At 50.0% G+C, this 18,923-nt stretch overlaps 1 protein-coding gene across 1 annotated transcript in view; it reads right to left on the reverse strand.

The window, feature by feature from the left end:
* Stk32c (serine/threonine kinase 32C) overlaps positions 1 to 18,923 on the reverse strand; it is a 77,902-nt gene that overhangs the window by 1,048 nt on the left and 57,931 nt on the right. The window contains exons 3-11 of the mRNA XM_051193271.1: positions 14,237 to 14,388; positions 11,491 to 11,664; positions 10,538 to 10,575; positions 10,362 to 10,451; positions 9,828 to 9,931; positions 9,153 to 9,269; positions 7,921 to 8,046; positions 7,697 to 7,828; positions 467 to 534 (exon numbers count right to left, since the gene is read on the reverse strand). Coding sequence (XP_051049228.1) covers positions 467 to 534; positions 7,697 to 7,828; positions 7,921 to 8,046; positions 9,153 to 9,269; positions 9,828 to 9,931; positions 10,362 to 10,451; positions 10,538 to 10,575; positions 11,491 to 11,664; positions 14,237 to 14,388 — 1,001 coding nt within the window. The remainder of the gene's footprint in view (positions 1 to 466; positions 535 to 7,696; positions 7,829 to 7,920; positions 8,047 to 9,152; positions 9,270 to 9,827; positions 9,932 to 10,361; positions 10,452 to 10,537; positions 10,576 to 11,490; positions 11,665 to 14,236; positions 14,389 to 18,923) is intronic.

The following is an 18,923-nucleotide window of genomic DNA, read 5'->3' on the forward strand; positions in this document are numbered from 1 at the left end:
CCCACTGCCTCCCGGAAGACCTCCCTGATTCCCAGTCGGGGGAGTGTTGACCCCTCTCTTAGGTCCCACTATACTAGGTTCTCTCTCTACTGAGACATGTGTTAGCTGTCTGTGTCCTGCCTTACTCTGTCAGTCACTGTGCCCTGTCTTTGCCCTTGGTCCTAGACAACAAGGGAAGCTTTTCTGAGGGGGTAACCAAGTGGCGGGTGTGACTGAAGGGGCCACTAGGAGGTGACTGGTTCTGCTCTGAGCCAAGTATGTCACTGAGATTCTAACTCCTGGATCTAAATTCACCTAGAAGGTCCCCAGGGAGCCCCTGCAGGGGCCTGAGAAGAGGCCATCAACTCTCCATATCCACTGCTTGCCAGAGAGCACTGGCCAGGCCTCAGAGGTCATGAGGCTGCTGGGACATCTGTGCTGTGGAACCCCTGTTCCCCTCTATGGTCCCTCATGTAGACACACTCACTTTTCTCTGTTAAAAATCACAAAGTCTTGCTGGATGGCATCCAGGCAGTCTTGCAGGTAGTCATTCTCCTGTGGACAGAAAGACCATCTAGTGACTTGTGCCGGACGCTATGGGCAATTCCCAACCACTGGTCTAACCATATTCTTCTGAGCTCTGGGAAGGAAACTTCTGGCTTCCAAGGAACTCTGCTCTGCAGAGGCTCATCTCCTACACCTGAGAGCAGACTCACTAAGACCAGCTGTGGGAGGACATGACAGAGGAAATACAGCTTCCTCAACTCTCCTGTTCTCAGTGAAGTTATACATGGCCCCTGGTCTGTGTCCCTTCCCGGAGACTCTGGCAGGGACTCTAAATGCACAGTAGTCCCTCAGTAGCTGCCTCCACTTACCATTCTCTGTTAGAACCTTATTTGTGTCTCCCAGCAGCACAGCCATGCTCAGAGGTAGTGGACCCTCTGGGGAGCTATAGGACACCAGTGAGAACCGGGACAACAGCCTGGCAGTGGGCTTTAGGGCCGTGGATGGGCTGTAAGTCAGCATGAGACTAAAATGTGGTGTCTGCATTCCTGGCTTGGAATCAGTTTCCTGGTGTGAGCACCCGGGTTGGGTTTCAAAACACCACAGGACAGCTTTTGGAAACCTGGTTATGTGGTTTAAGGGAAGATTCCAGAGCATCTTGGAAGAGTGCTGAGAAATGAAAACATATGTATGGGTAGACTGAAGATGAAAGATAAAAGGACCTACAAGATGGCCATGTTCTACCACAAGGTGGTAAGCAAAGAGCTGGGGAGGAGTACTGGGACAGGAGATACTGCTAGAGCCCAGCCCCTTCTGTCCATGGTGGTGATGGCATATCCAAGAACCTGAAGCCCCGGGGACACACTGATTCAGGGGGATCCGGTGGTGATAGCTAGCAGAGCCTGGGGCTCTTGTTGGTCAGAGAGATCGGGGTTAGATAAGCAAAGGCTACCAGATTTGGGCGGGGGGGGGGCAGGCAACAGTTATGTACTTCCTTTTCAGATCCATTATCAGTCCTACAATCCTTTACTGGGAGGGGTTAGGTCCCTAACCAGGGTGGGGAGTGGGGGTGGCAGCTAGGTCACAGCAAATGCATGCTGTGGGGAACAGGTGCCTGCAGCTGTCTCCACAAAAGGGGATGTCTAGTGCTTAGAAGTCTGCTGAGCTAGCCCTCAATGGCTCTACTCCCTATCGCTTACCCTAGGAATGTGCTTTTGACCAATGAGTGACAACTCATGTAATTTCTTTATCACTTTATCACTTCCTGAAGAAGAGTTTTTAGAATAGAAGAAGAAACATGAAGAAGTTGGAAGTAGGACAGGAAAATTGGGATAATGGCTGAAGAATAAAGAAACAGAGTCGGAAAAGCATGTGTGGAGAATTCATTTGCTTTCAGAATTTCTAAGTCCCTCGCTTGCCAAAGTGTCCTCTCTGCACCCTAAGGGGGCACTGAGGCTGCACCTCAAAGACTCCCACTGGGGCTTAGGCTTAGTGTATAAAACATTGCAATGGCAGGAGGCAGGTGGTCTCTGTGAATTTGAGGCCAGACTGAGCTACAGAACAAGTCCCAGGACAGGCAGCCTGAGGACAAGGATTCTGATTCCTGTAACCCACATAAAAAGATAGATAAGCATGGTAGCCCACCTGTAACCCCAGTGCTCTGGAGGTAGAGGCAGAGGATTGCCAAGGCAGGCTGGCTAGCTGAATGAGCTGCACCAGTGAGCTCTGGGCTCGTCAAGAGATCATGCCTCAGGAAGTCAAGGGAGCAACAAAGATACAGGACATCAAATTTTGTCCCCTCCCTATATAACATGTGCCTACATACCTGCACACATGTGTGCTGCCCCAGAACATGCACATCAAACAGCAGATGCTATAATAAATACCCCTAGACCAACTGTATGTACCACCCCTAGACCAACCAGCCTACACGATCACTGAGAAGCTTGACACCCAGGCTGAAGTGACAAAAAGAGACACAGATGAGACCTATATCTTCATCTCTGTCTTTGCATTATGGTATCTCATAAACTTCCCATTCTGCTCACAAATCATTCTGCAAGAGCCAAGGTCCCCTGGAAATAGCCCAGCTTTGTGCCATAACAAGGGTAGGTACATGAGCCAGATTTGTGTGTGTGTGTGTGTGTGTGTGTGTGTGTACTTCCAACACTCATGCACCTGATCACATACTGTTTGATCCTTTCTTGTGGCTGTTTTCCAAATTAGGTGTCTCCTCTCTTTGTATCTGCAACAGGTACAGGTCAATCGGTACTTGCCTGAAGGCTTAAAGGGACTCAGAAGATCTCCAGATCTCTGCAGCTCTCGCCTTTGCAGGGGATACCTATCACATCCCTAACATTCTGCCCCACCACTGTGGCCACCCTCAGGGCCTCCATTCTAACAGAGGAACTGACTTTAATCACCAAGAAGAGATTGGGCTCTGTTCCTAGATGGGCCTAGTTGCATCTCTCAGGGTACTTTCTGATGTTAAGCAGACAGACACAAAATTCTAGTCTGAGAAGGTAGAGGCAGTCAAAGAGATGAGGGTCTGAATGAATCATGTCCTTAGACAGGATTCATCCATCAAAAAGTTGGCAGAGGTATGATGTGAAGGTGGGAAGGAACCAAGTCTGAGGTAGCGGTGGTCAGTCCACTAGCCTCCACACTGACACATTCCTAGGAAGGCAAGTGCCCAGCAGCCTGAGGAACCCCTTAAAAACATCTAATAAAAGGGGCCCCATGAGCCTCTTTCCACAGACTCTCCTCTTGAGTATTCCAGGTGCTGTCCTCAGGAGGGCTCCTATGGCGTCCTCCTGTACTGGTTCTGCTGGGCCTCCGTGCTGAGCATCCACACTCAGCTCTTCTCCAGTGGCCTATGGTGGGCGGTTGGAGCCCTTGCCAATACACATAAAGCCATCAAAACTAGGTCAGGTGCAGAAACGTGAAAGTGTGGCTCCTTCAGAGCTAGTCACATCTGCACCATAGTCTGCACCCTTGCTGGCTCAGGCTGAGGGATGAAGCCTTAGTGACTGCTCCCAGGCATGCTTCCTTAGTGTCCCATATATATGTATGTATGCATATGTATATATGAATATATGTATTCATGTATGTATATGAATATAGGAATTCGTGTGTGTGTGTGTGTGTGTGTGTGTGTGTGTGTGTGTGTGTGTGTGAATCCTCAGATCAGGCAGACATCAACAAGACTGAATGAATGCTCAGACTCAGCACTAGACTCCAAATGTCATCCATGCTGACAAAGAGCCTGGGAAATGGAGACCGGATCCAACCCCTAACCCTGTTGCAAACAGCTGTGTTGAGGAGCTCTGGTGCTATTTCTAAACTGTTCAGAATTTTCTAGAAATGCAGCAGACCTAGACCAGCACAATAATCTCAAACAAAAAGAACAAAGTGGAAAGAGTCACAATTTCTGGTTTCAGCACTGACTTCCAAGTGACAGTAACGGAGACAGCAGGTGCTGGATGAGGACGGATCAATGGGGTAGAAATTAATCCATAAATAAACCCGGCTATTTATGGTCAGATTGATTTTTGAAAATGGTGCCAAGAAGTTCCGTGAGAGAAAAATAGGCCTCTCAACATATTTCTGCAACCATCTGATATCCACATACAAAAGAATAAAGGTGGGCCCTCCCCCGACACCACAAACACACGAGCAAAATCTTCACGACTACAGGCTCAGTGAGTGTCCCCCACACAATATACAAGCAGTGAGCTCCCAGCAGCCAGGCACCGAAGACACCAGCTGCAGATGACACACCCACAGGAAACAGGGCAGTGTGGCAAGAGAAGCAAGCACATGACAGTCTCTATCTGACAAGCATTTGCACCAAAGTGTAGAGAAATAACTCTTGAAAGGAGACAAAAACCATAAAGATTTCTGCATTGGGGTCTGCTCTGTAAACAGCTTCCATGTAGCCAATCCTATTCTTTCAACCAGAAAAATAGAAAGAAAGAAAGAAAGAAAGAAAGAAAGAAAGAAAGAAAGAAAGAAAGCAAGCTGATGATGAGTGGCTTTTCTTGGACTTGTCAAAGCTGAAGACAGAGGGTCATGGTGCCCTCAAATCTATAGGAGACAATAGAGTCCTAAATGAAAAGGGCTTCCCTGGAGCTGAAACTAGTGTGTCAAGAGCTGCAGGATCACTTCCTGGAGGACCACTCACCATTCCTCTGTGGGCTTTATTCTAGGAAGTCAACAAGTATTAGTGGAGAACCCAGAAAGGTCTAGAGGAAGAGGGAAGAACTGCCAGGTGAAACACACCCAGGGTCTCCCCTGCGGAAGCAGAAGTTGGTGTCCAAGGGGAAACCCACTGTACTGGGGAGAATTTTCTAAGAGCAAACTCTACTAGCCTCGGCACTTCCCCAGAGGGGAGGCAAAGAGCTGAGAAATGTTGGTGAAAGTACACAGTTAATAAAGACTACAGACTCTTCCCCACCTGAGTTCTGCACTGAGCGAATGGCGGGGCACAGTACATGGTGAACAGTGTGGACAGGAAGGGGCTTCTTCCTGTGAGAACATTCTCCCATTTGGATGAAATGATGTTGTTTGAAGGCAAACTTTAATTGGCTCAAGGCATATTGCAGATTCTACTATAACTACTGGAATACTTTTACACTGATTTTTGTGCATGCATGCACAAACACATATGTCATAGTGTGTGTATGAAGCTCAAAGGATGACCTTGGAAAATCAATTCTCTCCCTCCACCTTGTGAGTTTCAGGAATCAAACTCAGGTCATCGGGCAGTAAACACCTGTACCCACTGTGCCATCTCGCCAGCCCTCCTAAAACTACTATTGGAGGAAGTATAATTAATTGATGAGCTGAGGCAAGAGGTAGAGGAAAATCATGTAAAGTGCTTGATGGAAATCAGAGGAAGCAAAGCTGGATAGGGAAGAACATACATGGTGTATGGACTGGCTACAAACACAGTATATAGGAATCTATGTCAACATGAGTGGTCTAAACATATCGGTCAAAGACAGATATAGGCACAGGGGACTTGGAAAGATAATCCAGCTTTAAAAGGACAGAAAAGAGCAGTTATCCAATAAGATATGTGATAAGCACAAAAGATGTTTGCTAATCAGTGAAATGCAAATAAAAAGCAGCCGTGGGACCTGGGAGTGCCGCTCAGTTGGTAGAGCACCTAGCACTCATGGAACATTGTGCTAGCTCCTAATCCCAGCATGCTCCTAATCCCAGCACTTGAGTGGTAGAAGCAGAAGATCAGAAATTCAAGGTCATTCTTGACTATAAAGTGGGTTCAAGATCAGCCTGGGTTACAAGAGACCCTGTCTCAAAACAACAACAACAACAAACCCAACAAAGCATGCAAACAAAATACTCCATCAAGCCAAACAAACAAACAAACAAAAAAAAACCCAAACCTTCACTGCTTCATAGGCAATATAATAGAACTGAAGATGCAAACGGAGCATTAAGAACTTGTGAGGACATGAAGCATTAGCATGCTCCTATGTGGCCGGTGGGGTATAAATGGTGCAGCTATGGAACATACCATGGTGGGTTCCTGAAAACTAGGGCAGAGAGGTGGTAAATAAGCCAAACATCACACTAAGGTCCCTCTTAAGAAAAAAAAAACCCAAAAAGGACCTATGCACGGATCCTCAGCAGTGTTACAATGGTTCAAAAGCAGAAGTGGCCCAAAGTCTAGTCAGGTGGGAAATGTGACATATTCATTAATGAAATACTAAACAGAGAGGGGGTGTTTTTCACAGTCAGAAGAAGGGAGGTGCTGGCCTTTGGGACAGCATTGGTGAATCTTGAAAACATGATGTCAAGTGCAAGAAGTGTGCCGGACCACACACTACGATTCCATCTAGGTGAAATGTCAGAGCAGGGACATCTACAGGGATAGAGGCAGACGCCATGCCTGCAGGGAAAGGCTGATAAGAAGGGGCTATGAGAAAGCTCTCCACTTAGATTGTGGTAGTAGGGTGTGCTGGAAGCCAGCAATGCTGCACTTCGTGTGTGTGTGTGTGTGTGTGTGTGTGTGTGTGTGTGTGTGTTTTGTATGATTGTAAGAAAATAAAGGTACTCATTAAAGTGCCTCAGTCTCAAAGTTCTCAATTTTCCATAAGAACTAGATGTTTCCCAGTATTAGCCGACTTGCAGAACACTTCCCACCCCCCAATAAAGCTCCCAGCAACTGTTGCAGGACAGTGCTGTCCTCCTGGTGCGAGTGTCTACCCATTCACAGCCTCCAGAAGTCAGCATGGCAGTTAGAGTCTGGATTCTCGCCCTAGATACCCACTCCCACACAGAGCCAGTTTCAATTCCCCAAAGCCCTGGTTCTAAATGCCCCAGCAAGAACCTCTGCCATCCCTACCAACTCTTGGCACCTGGCCCAGGAACTGTCAGGCTGAAATGAAACACACAGACAGCAGGGGTGCCATGGGCAGTCTAAGGAGAGAGAGGACAGGAGCCCCACTTACCTATCTGGGCCTGAAAAATCAGGGCGCCTAGGATACAACCCCAGTCCTGCATCCCACACCCACTCAGGAGCCACACAAAGCCCATCAGACCTGGGAGGTTATACTCTAGAGAGAGAGAGGCCCAAGTATGGGGCAAACACTGACCATTGATCATACCAGTCTGATAGCAATGCATAATGGTTGCCTTCACCAGCTGCAACCTGGTATTGGGAACTAAACTGTGATTCCTCCCCTCCAAAAATTCAGGATCTAAACCCTAGAACCTGTGAATGTGACTTTGCGTGGGATGCTCAAGATTGACAGCCACCCCCAAAGCCAGGAAGGCAAGGAAGGAGCCTTCTTGGAGACTTGGGAGAGCAGAACTTTGACAACATTTTGATTTGGGACATTGGTACACTTGAGCACTGATGTACCAGGACACAAGTCTCCTGAGCACTAACGCCCCTGAGCACAGCATCAGGACTTTTCACTCTCAGTGTTTGCCGTTGCTCACAGCAGGTATCACTGTCCTGAAGGAGCAAGCAGCTGAGGGCAGCTACACAGAGAGGCTGAGTATGACCAGGGAAGCTGGTAAAGGTAGAGGGAAAGTCCTAGGCCTCCTTGGGACATTAGGAAGACTGTTGCTGGGCTATAGAGTGCATGCTCTGCCCAAGGCCATGCAGAGTGCTGTGAAGGGACCTCACACACCACACTCAGGGGTGCCGGGAGAGGGGCAACCTGAGCCCTGCACTCACCGACTGCGAGCTGTCTCTGCTGCTGTCCCTTGATTTGTTCTTAGCCAGCCGCTTTTTCTTCTTGTGCAGAGGCCTCGACTCCAGGATCATCTCCTCCAACTCAAAGGTGGGGTCACAGTGCAGGCGGCCTTTCTGCATAGAGGCACAGGGTACTGAGCCCAGGCTGCGGATGCCACCCACCCCAACCGCCTAGAATTGCCTGTCCGAGCACTCGGGCTTCTTACATTGGGCACAAAGCCTGGCTCCACCTTCTTTTCACTCAGGTCATCCCAGAGCACGTGGGCCAGCGATGGGGCTGACTGCATGTCTTGGAGACTGGAGAACCGGTGTTCGGGGTTCACGGTGAGGAGCTGTAGGAAGGTCCCCTCTCAGATGAGTCTGGCCACATGCCCCAGGTTGGAGCAACCCTTGAAGGTGCCCACAGGTCTGAGGCTTAGAATCTCAGGATTGCAAGTGACACGTCAGGAAAGGTGGCACCAAGCAATATGGCCCCAGGGACCCTGAGATCCCAATGTCCCAAGGCACAAGGACAACAGTGGACCTGCAGGGACGTCCTGCCGAGATTTGCCAGCAGGTGGCAGTGGTAGCCTGGATAATGCTCTCACACACTAGCAGGTGGGCCCAACTAACTACCCAAAGCCTCTTCTGTTACCACGCAGAACCTCCAGGCTCCAGAAACCTAGGCATCCATGCTGGGTCAGAGCATCAGGTCACCAGGGCCAGGTGCCTCCTGTTCAGTCTCTTATATAATAACCCTTTCTTCATACCTGTCCTGGCCATGGGCTCTGCTATCTGGGTCCACCCCTTAGGATACTCCAATCAACATATTTAGAAAAAGGCTCTTCAAGTGATAAATAACCCCTAGTCCAGTCCCAGGACATATGGTGTCCCTGTGTCCCTGATAGCTGTTATCCTCCATCCTCCCCCCAGCAGTTATGGACAGAACCTGGCTGTGAGAGGGGAAGGGGGACTGGCTTTCTTCTTTGTTTGCTCCCGGGTCCTGTGCACCTTTCAGGGTGGGGGCATGGAAAGAGGAGACTTAAGCACAGTTTGAGTCATATGTCAGCCTGGTACCCTCTCCCTCCTACACGTGTAATCCAGGAGGCTTGATATGTGAATTCTTTGCCTGGATCTGGGCATCTTGTGAAGGGAGTGATGGTCACATCCTAACACATGGGTTCCTGATAGGATTAGAGACAGGGGCGTGCCATTATTTAACTCGCCATGAGGGCCCAATCAGGCTGCACACAGACAGCCCACTGCTGGAACTAGAAACTCAGTTCTCTAAGCCAGACAGGGTTTTAGAGTGGTTGTCCAGGAAAAGTTACAGCTGTGCTAGTGAAGGGGTCTGTGCCCATGGAAAGATGTGGTGCCCCCCCCCGGAGATCCTGAAAGGGTGAGTACAGAAGGGCTAGGATTCTGGGGGCGGGGAGGGGTGAGGAGGAAGAAGGCTCACCTTCCGAAGCAGGGCCACCATCTCCTTGGACCAGGTGGGCACATACTGGACACTCACAGTACTGAACAGCTGAACAAGTGAGTCCACGGCATTGCTCGAGTGGATATCGTAGGGCCTCTGTGGGCAGGAGCACACTGCACCAGGTGCCTCTCCCCACCACTGAACCCAGGCACAAGTGCAAACCCCCTGGGAGCCCACCCGCAGTCCAGTCCCAAGTACAGGTCCAGCTCTGAAAATAGCAGCTACCTGATCCAGAGCCCAGGGGGTAGAGATTGCACCAGGGGGTACCACAGCCCAGAAACTCATCTGTCAAGAATATGCACTCCCTACCACCACCAAGACCCGAGGCCTGGGCTGGTCATTGCCCAAGGACAGGAGGTGCTGTGTTCATCGGGACTGGGGTTCCATGGAATGGTGGGGGTACCCCAAGAGAGGATATAGAGGGCAGTATGAGGCCTAAGCAGATCAGTGTCTCTGTCCCCAGAGAAAAAAACGTAAAGCCCCTCCCAGGGCCCTATCCACCACCCACCACCCAAGGAGACTCGCTTGCTCAGCATCTATCACACTTTGCTAAAAGCCTGAGTCCTCTGAGGTTTGGAGGACAATCCTCCCTCCCTGGCTCTCAGCCAGTCTGGGGTAAGGAAGTGGCAAGCTTAAGTTTACAAGGCTCCATACCCATCCTCGTAGCAGCTCATAAGCCATCACCCCCACGGACCACCAGTCCACCTCGAAGGAGTAGCCAGTGCCGCCATTGACGAAAGAGTGAAAGATCTCTGGAGCTTTGCGACAAAGAGAAGAAAGAGCTGAGCTATGGGCTAGAGGGCCTGGTAACCCGGTGACTTATGGTAACCGCCAGGCCTGGAAAGAGGGCTGCACCACCTGAAAGAGAACCCTACCCAACCATGATTCTGCACTGTCCCACCTGCAGGGAGGAGCACCCTTCTGGAACAGCCCACAGTAGTTAAAACATTGTGGATAGCTAGACCATTTGGTTGAAGCCCAGGTTCTGCGCAGGGATGGGGGGTCCGTTTCATTTTTCCATCCCATGACTCTCTTGTACACCCACAGATTATACACATATCAGATTGATCATTTAAAAAAAGCCTTTCCTGTCAATCCTCTTGTGACTTTATATCTGGCTGCGGAGTAAGGACAGAGGCAGGGGCATGACCCTGCACAGCCAGGTGTCATCTGAGGCCTTATGCTTACCCATATATGGTTTGGTCCCAGCTAAAGCTGTCGCCCTCTCCCCATCCTTTATGATGGTGGCAATGTTGAAGTCGGTCAGGTGTGCATGTCCTGTGAAGAGAAGGCAGTCACAGTTTTCCAGGTGCTGGGCAGGGTGACCACACTCCTCTCAGTGTCCCAGAGCTCCAGACACTCACCTTGCTCATCCAGGAGAATGTTGTCAGGCTTGACATCTCTAGAAAAATAGAGGTGACAAGAAAATGAGCTTGAGACCATGCCATTCCTGCTCTGCCATCTCTGACAATCAGGGGCTCTCCACACCCCACCAAAGGCAGAGGCCTGGAAGGCATGACTTGGTATTTAGAAGGGTCCTAACATAAGACCTGGTGTGAGGCATAGAGGGCACGCTCCATACTATTTAGAGGGCACCAAAGCTACCCAGAAGCCAGCTACAGGGAAGCCATCAGCAATCCATCTTATGAGTCTTGGTGGCCAAAGAGCATCTAGGACTGCACAGAAGGGTATCTACAACTGGAAGGCCCCAAGGACTACAGAACGCCCTCAGGGACAGGTTCCCATGATGCCCTCACCAGAGCCCTGGAACTGCATGGAAGTGAACTCAGGTACATTTCGGCCACAACTTGATTTCAGTCCTCTCCCCTTGACTTCCATCCAGACACACAGCTAGAGTTCAGTAACCATCACATACCTTAACTATGGCCAGACAACAGAATCCCCAGGGCAGAGAGGCAGAAATCAGGTCTATTCGACTTATACCTCGGTTTGCGCTGAGGCTACAGGATTGCAGCCTAATTCCTGCTTCCTAATTCTACCTGCTTGGCAATTAGACATTTCCTAGTTCCATCTGCTTTACAAGAATACCACAATCGGTGTGAAATCCCAGGATGTGGCCATTGGACAAATAAGAGCCACTTGGATGTGGTCAAGCCCTGTGGTCCACCCATGAGGACTAAGGCCTTAGTATCCAGCCTCAAACTGGCTTGTTTGGACAGGCCGCCTGCAGGGAACAGGTCCTTGTGGGAGGGTGGGATGAAGAGCCGGACTCTGCTGAACTAGGTACAGCCCTTTAGGTGGTGTGACCCAAGGTTATTACCAACCATTCCACCCAGGGAGGTGCTTCATCCCACACCTGTGGATGATGTGCTGGCTACGCAGGTAGTCCAGGGCCAGGGCCATCTCACAGATGTACAGCCTCACTGTGTCCTCTGAGAACTGGACATTCTGCTGCAGGTGGTAGCGCAGGTCTCCACCCAGAAGCAGATCCACCACCATGAACATGTCCTCCTCATCTTGGAATGAGTACCTGTGGGCACCAGGGGAAGACTTCTTGGCATATGAATGGCTGGGGAGCCACACCTGGCCCTTCCTCCTTCCAATCCAGTGACTACACCTCTGCTCAGAGCTGCACCGAGACTCTAGGGAAAACAGAACAGCCATACCCCTAAGGGTGGCTCATCTGTGGAGCAGAGATGCCCGTGAGTGACAACTGGAGAACAAAAACGGTGTGTGTTTCTGGGCTATTTCAGGCTTCCCTGGGTTCTTTTATAAGAATAAAAACAAAACAAAACAAAAACACTGGCTGGTAACAGAAGAACTTGAGACAGTACCAATGAAATGCTTTGCCGGGGCTGGGCAAGAAGTTGGTGTTTAAGGACTAGAAGCCATGGTGATGACAGGGGTGGCGATGGTGGTTGTGATGAAAAAGATGGTTGATAGTGGTAACAATGGCAGTGGTGGTAGAGATGGTGGTGGTGGGACAGTAATGAAGATGCTGGTGGTAGCAGTGGTGACACTGATGTTGATGATAATGGAAATGATGGTGACATTAGTGGAGCAATTATTTAAGGACTTCCTTCCACTCGGTAATTTCCTTCGTGAGCTCTCAGAGGTAACTCCCAATTTTTAAACAACTGACTCTTTCATGAAGGAACTCACAGAGAATCCAGTTTCATGTGATGTCCCACTTCCTGTCCTCCATAAGCCACCCTCTCTCATCCTCAGTGGAAGGTGGCCTGGAGAAGGTGGCACAGGCAGGACACCAGGGATGCCATAGTAGTCCCAGTGCACACAGCCCTAGATGTCAGGAGACAACCCCGCCCAGAAGGCTGGTGTATGGAAAAGTAGAGTGTAATATTGATTCTGAATTCCTGGCTTACGGCCCAAGTCATGCCAACATCTGCAGAGCTATGGATAGCAGTACTGGGACTTCCTGTTTCACTAGTGAGCAGACTAACAACAAAGAGGTGAGGTGTGTGGTCTACAACGTGATAGGGGACCCAACCCAGAATCCATGCACCTGACCATTAGGCAACACTGTCTTTTAGAAAGCCTAGGGAGGCTGGGTTGCTAAGGCCCCAAACAGGAAAATCTTGGTCTTCTTTTTTTTTTGTTTCCAAGATGTCTCAGTCCCCCCCCCCCCGCTGTGTTCCCACATCATAGCAGACTCCCTTCTGATCTATCCCTGTGCCTAGGTGATGAGCTACAGCATGATAGGGGCAGGTTTGAGGGATACTTGTCACTTAGAGGTTCTTCCCACTTCAGAATGTCACTCAGCATGCTGAAAACAAGATGGAATGTGTACCACAAAAATGCTATCTGAGTCTATCACTCTTTGGGCTTCCTGGAAAACAGCAGCCACAGAACACTAGTGTTTCTGAGTAGGAAGGAAGCCATTGAGCCATGCTGTGTTGTCTCTGGAAAATGGTCACTGTCCACTTTGAAGTTTCTTGACCTACTGTAGCAAGAACGAAACAGCCAGTTGCAGTTTGGGGGATGGGTCTTAAGCAAGTCTCAGGTTCACTGTCAAACAGAACACTGTTCCACTACCCCAAATAGCAGTTAGCTGCTCATTCCTGAAGCTCTGCTAATGGACACAGGGGCACCTACAGGGGAGGAGCACCTATGACTTCTAGAGGCTACTGTGGCAGAGATCCCTGCTGTCAGAAACCCTGTGGTCTGCAGAGCCTTTGTCAATCATCCAGGAACACAGCACAGAACAGTCTATATAGAAAATCTGTATCGTCCACTCTCGGAAGCAGTCAAGGAGAACCTCTAGGTCAGGGAAGATGCATGTACTGGAGAGGACTCCAATGCTGGGAAGGCCCCTTTGGGAGCAGTCCTACAATGCAGAGGACCCTGGGTCTTTCCTGGAGAAGAAGGAATTAACCTCCCAGCAGCTCTCAGGTTCTTATGCGTCTGGCACTTATTTTGTACAGTGTGGTGGCCTGAATGAAAATGTCCCCCATAGACTCACAGGAAGTGGCACTATCAAGAGGCATAGCCTTGTTGGAGGAAGTATGTCACCAGGGCTGGACTTTGAGATTTCAGAAGCTCAGCCTAGGCCCAGTGGCTCACTCTCTCTTCCTACTGCCTTCAGATCCAGATGTAGAATTCTCAGCTACCTCTCCAGCTCATCTGCCTGCATGGGCCATGTACCCTGCTATGATAATAATGGACTAAACCTCTAAACTGTAAGCCAGTCCCAATTAAAGGCTTTCCCTTAATAAGAGTTGCTATGGTCATGACATCTATATACAGCAATAGAAACCCCAACCAAGACATGCAGGAACCTGAAGGTCCTTCCCTATACTTGGCAGTACAACTTAGTGATAAATCCTGGGCTCCTAGCAGACTCTGGGGAGAGTCTACACAAATCCCTGCACAACATGGGCCCCTGGGCCCAGCAGACCCTGAACACAGAGACTGAATAGATGGTGGGAGGTAGGGAGGACTAGCATGGGGGAGGGGGAATCCATTGGTATTAGAGCCAAAAAACAGCAGGGCCCACCCCAGAGAGCAAATTCCGCTGTAGGGAGCATCCCTGAGGGTAAATCCCACTGCAAGGGGCATCCCTGGCAGTCCTCGTGCAGGCTCACCAGAGGTTCACCAGGAAGACATGTTCAATCTCCTGCAGGATCTCCAGCTCCCGGAAGACATTGCGGACCTCATCGCGCTCAATGCATTGCTGCTTGTTCATGTACTTCATGGCATACATCTTCTCAGTGTCCCGCTTCTGCACGATGCACACCTGGAGGGCCAAAGGCCATTGAGTAGAATGCCAGAAACCAAACTCTTCAACTGCTTTCACCTGGAAAGAGCCAGGGTTCCCAGCCAGCTGTGGGACAAGGCTGTGAACGGTCCCCTGCTACAGACTGCAGAACCCAGGCTCAGTGCACCCAGACAAGAGTCCTAGTTTTGTGGTGGGCTGGCCTGTGTGGAGTGCTAAGACCCTTGCCAGCTGTGACCTGTGTGAGCGGTAGCACCTTAACAAGCTTCAGCACCCCCTTCTTTCTCAGGGCTAGCATCACCATACAGCTTTGAGGGATGCTGGGGACTGTTGTGTGGTATGAGTGTGAAATGTGCCCTCCACAGGTTCATGTGTTTAAGCATCTAGCCTCCAGCTGGTGGCGCTGTTTTGGAAGCTTGCAGAAGCTTTAGCAGGTAGAGCCTTGCTACAGGAGCCTTGTTTGGGAGCAGGGGCAGGGGGCAGTATGGTTTGACCCTACTTCCTATCTGCTCACTGCTTCCTGGAAATGTCCTCACAGACCCAGCCAGAGGTGTGTCTCTTAGCTGATTTCAGCTCCCATCAAATTAACATTCAAGAAAATCATCATCGGAGTGAAGGAGAAAACCCACTTAGCACAAAGCGGTGCATCCAGGAAATCTACATCCACCACAGGATCACGGTTTCCACCAAGCAGGGACTGTCCATGACAGCCGGTCTCTGCAGTCCTTAAGGCACGGCACTTTCTGAGCAGTGCACTATCATGGCCAACTACCAGCGCTGTTGTTACTTAGAAGAGAGGAGTGGGTGATAAGGATGAGGTGAGCAGAAAAGTAGCTGGTGACCCTTGTGGCCAAGGTATGTCCTTCAGAACCAAGGACAAAGATTCCCAAAAGGAAACAGGAAGTTAAAACACAAAAAGCTGGCACTGAGCCACCCACCCCCACTGCAAGTCACAGTGGCCTTCTTGAGGACAGGTGACTTGGGTAACCAGAGCCAATTCCAAGGGTTTCTATAGACTGCGGTCTCTAGGGCTTCCTGGAACACTAGACTCAGGCCAGGAATGATTCTGGAGCTCAGGGTAGGTGAGACTTCCAGGTGTCACCAAAAACCTGGAGCTCACCATACACCTCAGTGGCCAAAATCTCAGGATTCACCCTGAGAGGACCCACATTCCTTTTCCTGGGAATACACACAAGGCACCCAGTGGCCTCCTGGCACAGAGTGGTAAGCTTAATACTGCCACTCAGCCATTGATGAGTCACCGAAAGGACTTTTAACGACATGTAACAGCTTTGGAACACCAAGCAAGGACATTAATCTGTGCAGTGTAAACAGCAGGTGACACACACAGTCTGCACAGAAGCTAGATGTGAGACATGGTGATGAAAGCAGCCTGGGTGGATAGAAGCCACACAGACACTTCTTGGCTGTGGTTTTAGCCACTCTACTATGAAGTTCTGATGACATTTGGCAGTGCTTCTATGATCTGGGCCCTACAGCAGTGGCAGTAGGGATGTCTGGAACTCTGGTCTTGGATGATGGTCTATGGCTGAAGTGGCTGAGCAGCTTCTTCCAGTCCTGAGCCCTACATATCCTCCCACAATCCAGAGACACACCTTCTGTATCCACAGATGCAGTTTCCAAGGCAACGCTGCATACATAGCACCTTGCCCACAAGCATTGCAAACCCAAGGGAGCAGAGCTAAGCCTGAGATATGATGCCACCGGGGTATGGAGGTGGCATCTGACTGCCTCTAGGAGCCCACCTGCCTCAGTAAAACTCGCCAGTGGCACAAACACAACCAGGTCCCTGTGCAGGCCACAAAGACACTTGCAAAACTCTTCTGGAAATTTCCTCTGCTGGGACTGATGCCCCAGGAAGACTCTGACCATGGATGGGAGCTCACCCTGAATACACACCAGCTCCTATCTCAAATGTCCACCACAACCACTGTACCCTAATCTCAGTACCACCTTTGAGGAGCAAGCCTATGGGAGCAGGTGTAGGGTGTAGGACCCATAGAGGACATTCAGAGAAGGGGGGTTTGTCTCTGCGGGTGGATTGGGGCAAAGACCCTTCTCAAATCAAAGCCAACTGGGGCTGTACTCAGTTTATTGAGCAATTATCTAACATGCACAAAGCCCTGGTCCAATCCCCAACATTGCATAAAACTAGAGGTGGTGGTGCATTCCTGTAAACTCAGCAATGAGGAGATGAAGGCAGTTCAAGGTCATCCTTGGCCTCATAAGTTACATAAGACTCTCTAAAACACAAGGAAGGAAGGGAGGGAGGGAGGTGTGGTGGTTTCAATAAAAATGGCCCCATAGACTCATAAGGAGTGGCATTATTGGAGGAGTGGCCTTGTTGGAGGAAGTGTGTCACAGCAGGGTGGGCTTTGAGGTTTCAGAAGCTCAAGCCAGGCCCAGTGGCTTACTGTCTCTTCCTGCTGCTGGCAGATCCAGACTAGTAGACTACCTTCCCAGCATCATGTCAGCCTGGGTGCTACCACACTTCCCACCTTGATGATAATGGACTGATGTTTTCCTTCATAAGATCATGGTATCTCTTTACAGCAATAAAGCCCTAACTAAAACAGAAGGGAAAAAGAAAGAGGGACAGACAGATACACACACACACACACACACACACACACACACACACACACACACACAGGGGGGGGGCAGGGGCAAGGAAGAGCTGTAAGAATATAAACCTAGAACCCAAAAGAGACTGAGACAGCCAGTTTAACTGGCTTTTCTGTGTCCCTGTATGTGTTCCATGAACTGTCAAGCTAAGTCAGTCACCCAGAAATGATGCTACCAAAAAGAAGGTGAAAAATCATGGCTACTGGGCAGCTATGCAAATGCGTCTGAATAAGCACAGTGGCACTAAAAGCCAAATCATCTGCTTGTTCACACTCGCTCTGCAAATGCTTTCTCAGGACTTCTGAGCCTGCTGAGAAGGCAGCTGGATCTTCCTCTGCTCTCTTGCTAGAGGATCCAAATGTCCTGGAAGGAAGCCGCAGCAGGGCCCAGAGCAACAGGTAGAGCTGACTCAAAGGCCCCTGGCCAGAGTTCAGGAAGAAGGAAAACTCAGAATGCCTCAGCAGCCAGCCCTTCGGTAGCATCTGGCCACTTCTCAGAGTCCAACCACCCCGAAACCAGCACTGGCACAAGCCCAGCCAGGTTTGTGTACAAGCCACCAGGATCCCTACAAAAACTCTGCTTGGCTCACACTTAGATCTCTTGGGCATTCTGCACTTGAATAGACCTTGACATCAATCCAACTCCATGATTCTAACTGTAGAGTTTCACAGAATGACCCACAAGCTGATCCCAGAAGGAGCTTATGGGCCAGAATAGAGTGGCCTCTGGGCACCTCAGCTCAGTCTAGGACTAGGGGTCAAGCCAAGTCAGCCACCGTTGGCTACTAAACAACATCTGCCCATTCAACAGTCCTGCCCACAATGTTTCCCTCAAGTCAAGCATGGAGTTGTGACTGAGCACAGTAACAGCCATGTCAGAGAGGGAGTTAGAACTGTGCCACTCTGGCACATTGACTATTTTGAATTGAAGATACTTTAAAAAAGAACAGGCATCAGTCAATAGCTGACCATCCTGTCTCCTAAAAGCAAGAGCTGAAATCTCTTCCCTAAACTGGAAGGGAAGCAGCATCCTTATTCAGAACCCAAGACTAGAGTGGGAGAGCTGTCTAGACCGCTCCTACATGATCTGGTTGCTTCCTCAAAGTCAGTAGCTGTGTGATGCCAGTAATTCTTGGTTAGACCATCGAGGCAGCTGACTGCCTTCGGTGCTAAGTACTGGCCTTTACCTCCACTGCCCTGCAGACCACAGAATTGCAGTCCCCCTTGGACTCAGCTCTGTCCAGAGGCTCTGTGCTATCATGGGGTCCCTCCCCATTGGCACATGGGTCAGGTCAGCAGCACCCACTATCTCCTGGGCAACAGGAAGTCCCATTTTGGGTGGCACCTGCAGAGTAGCTATGTCATCTCTGGTTTAAGATGTCTTTATAAGAAGATATGACTCAGAGTTTCCCTGTGTCACCAACCACCAAGGAGACCCAGGAACCTTGCCCGCCTGTCTTCTGTTTCCCTGCTGGTGATAGCAGTCCCGGCAGGGGTATGGCCTTCAGGCACAGACACATTTGGCACCTCAGTCCTCTGCAATATGGGGAGAGATGCTTTGCAGGATTTTCTATTAAGATTGCTAGGTCAGGTTAGACCTCTTACCCTATAGACAGCCTTAGACATGGCCCACTGGCCCGGGGCCTCCTGGCCCCAGCTATCTGGTCATGAGATTGGCTGTAGTTGAATGCTCTGCTTGGAGCAAAGGAGCAGAAGAAGTGGCATGCACCTTCTTTAAGCTCCAGATGTCCCTCCAGGCCTCAGGTGTCCTCACAGCTGCCCCCAAAGCTTTTGCACCAAGACATTTTTAGTTGTCTGTATGTACTCTGCCACCTTCTTGTACTCAGAAGACCCATCCTGGACCATTCTGGAAAGCTTCTGGAGGCTGTTCTGTAAGGAACCTAAAACATC

This window comes from Phodopus roborovskii, unplaced genomic scaffold (genome assembly GCF_943737965.1).
Source record: "Phodopus roborovskii unplaced genomic scaffold, PHOROB, whole genome shotgun sequence".
Classification (NCBI taxonomy): domain Eukaryota; kingdom Metazoa; phylum Chordata; class Mammalia; order Rodentia; family Cricetidae; genus Phodopus; species Phodopus roborovskii.